Raw genomic sequence first — 2022 nt, forward strand, 5'->3', positions numbered from 1 at the left:
TATTCATGATAATAATAAGCCGTCTGTGTCTCACCTGTTTCTATCATGAGTCTCTCGGCGGGGACGGACTTCATGGCTTCGATGTTTGCCTCCGTTTTCAAGGAGCTGGAAAATAAAAATCAAAATTCACAGTTTAAGTTTGTTAAAGCAGCGAAACAGAACTTTATTGTGTTTTCAGCTTCTGCGCACAAAAAGCAGAAAAGTTTCCCAGAATAAAAACTGCATTTTTTATTTGCATTTCAACACATTTTTGAATATTTTTATTTGATGTCGTCTATTTTCATTTATCAGAATCAGAATCACGTTTATTGGCCAAGTTCAACAAATGAGGAACAAGGATTTTTTTTCCGGGTTGGCAATGCTCACAGTACAGGGGAGGGAAATAAGTTAGGGATAAGAAAAATAGAAAAAAAGACAGACATAGACATGTAATTGTATTTACAAAAGGAAGAGATAGAGAATATATACAAAATGTACAGTATGTAATTCAAAAATTCAAAATCTAATCTATTTTATCTATTTTATATCTGTTTAATCTATTTTAGTCTTTTTACGAATCCTCTCACCATCCGTTGATCCCGATGTAGAGGTCCAGATCAACGAGGGCAGCAGCGTCCTCCGCCGTCCCGTCGAAAGAGTGAACCTGAGAGGAGAGACCACAGACCATCAGCCGGACCAGGTCCGACGTCCACCTGGTTCACCTCAGAGTCACAGCACAGAAAAACGTTTCCGCTCGTTCAAATACGGACAAAATCTCAAAAAAGGATCCGTAACAAAGCAAATACAGAGAACCTGTGAAACAGAAGAACAGGGCGAGGTTTTCATTCGCATCAAGCAGCAAATAACTGAGTTCATGTTTCTTTTTTCGCGCTCTCCTGCGCCTCGCCGTGTACACGCTGAATCGATACGTCGCTCTGCTCTGAGCCGACGGGCAGAGCGACATAACGAGGCTCCGTTAGGTAAAATAAACTCACCGTAATGTTACATTACGTGGACGTTTTTTTATTTATTTTTTATTTGTCTGTCTTATCTGTTTATTAATTTGTGTGTGTTTCTATTTATTTGTGTACTTGTGCATTTATTTATCTGTGTATTTACTGTACTTTACTGTTCATTAATGTATTTATTTATTTGTCTGTTTATTTATTAATTTATGTGTATTTATCCATCTATCTGCAAATTTTCTGTATTTGTGCATTTATTTATTTATGTGCGTATTTATTTAATTTATTTATTTGTCTATTTATTAATTTGTGCATTTGTGAGTATTTATTCATTTATGTGTATCTATCCATCTCTCTATCTGTGTATTTTCTGTATCTGTGTATTTATTTATTCATTTATCTGTCTGTCTGTCTGTGTATTTATTAGTTTGTGTATTAATGTGTTTTTATCCATTTCTGTCCATCTCTCTGTCTTTCTATCTAGTTACAGTTTAAATGTGATCGCTGAAATTCAAATCTTGGTCGTGAAAGAGTGAACGTCTGTCCTCACCACTCCTCCGACACATCGGTCTCTGTTCCTCTTCATGATGTCTGTCGAACACAAACAAACAAACGGTGAGGACTTCGTGTGGAGGGTCGGTCTGATGAAGCCGAGCCGGCTCTGAGCGCTCCAACGTACCGACGAACTCCTGATGGGAGCTCCTGCAGTGGAGGAACATGGGCAGCCGCGTCTCCTCGGCCAGATCGAACTGCCGCTCGAAGTATCTGACACACGGAGAGTTCATCCAAAACAAGAAGAAACCTTCATTTTAAAAGCTCCTGACCAAACTGCTGACAGCTGGACGACGAGGCGCCGCCGCCGCCCGCAGTTAAACTTTAGAGGGTCGATCGGCGCGGCCGATCAGCGCTGCTTCTAAAATTCAACAGAGACAAATAAACTCACCTGAGTTGAGTTTCTTTTGGGCAAAATTCCAACCTGTCGAAGTCTGAAACAAAGACAAAAATAACGTTAGTGTCAGAAAATACTTATTGTTACAAAACACAGCAGTCAGAACAGCAGACTTTATATTTCACACTT

At 39.3% G+C, this 2022-nt stretch overlaps 1 protein-coding gene across 1 annotated transcript; it reads right to left on the reverse strand.

Moving 5' to 3' along the window:
• Positions 1 to 20: 20 nt before the first annotated feature.
• LOC121965862 (putative deoxyribonuclease TATDN1) lies at positions 21 to 1969 on the reverse strand (the record flags this gene model as incomplete). Its single annotated transcript, XM_042515978.1, has 5 exons — positions 21 to 105; positions 567 to 643; positions 1495 to 1535; positions 1624 to 1709; positions 1888 to 1969. Coding segments are annotated over 5 exons (371 nt in total), but the record flags the coding sequence as incomplete, so codon positions are not given.
• Between the last annotated feature and the right edge of the window lie 53 nt (positions 1970 to 2022).

Source organism: Plectropomus leopardus, unplaced genomic scaffold (genome assembly GCF_008729295.1).
Source record: "Plectropomus leopardus isolate mb unplaced genomic scaffold, YSFRI_Pleo_2.0 unplaced_scaffold22012, whole genome shotgun sequence".
Lineage (NCBI taxonomy): Eukaryota > Metazoa > Chordata > Actinopteri > Perciformes > Serranidae > Plectropomus > Plectropomus leopardus.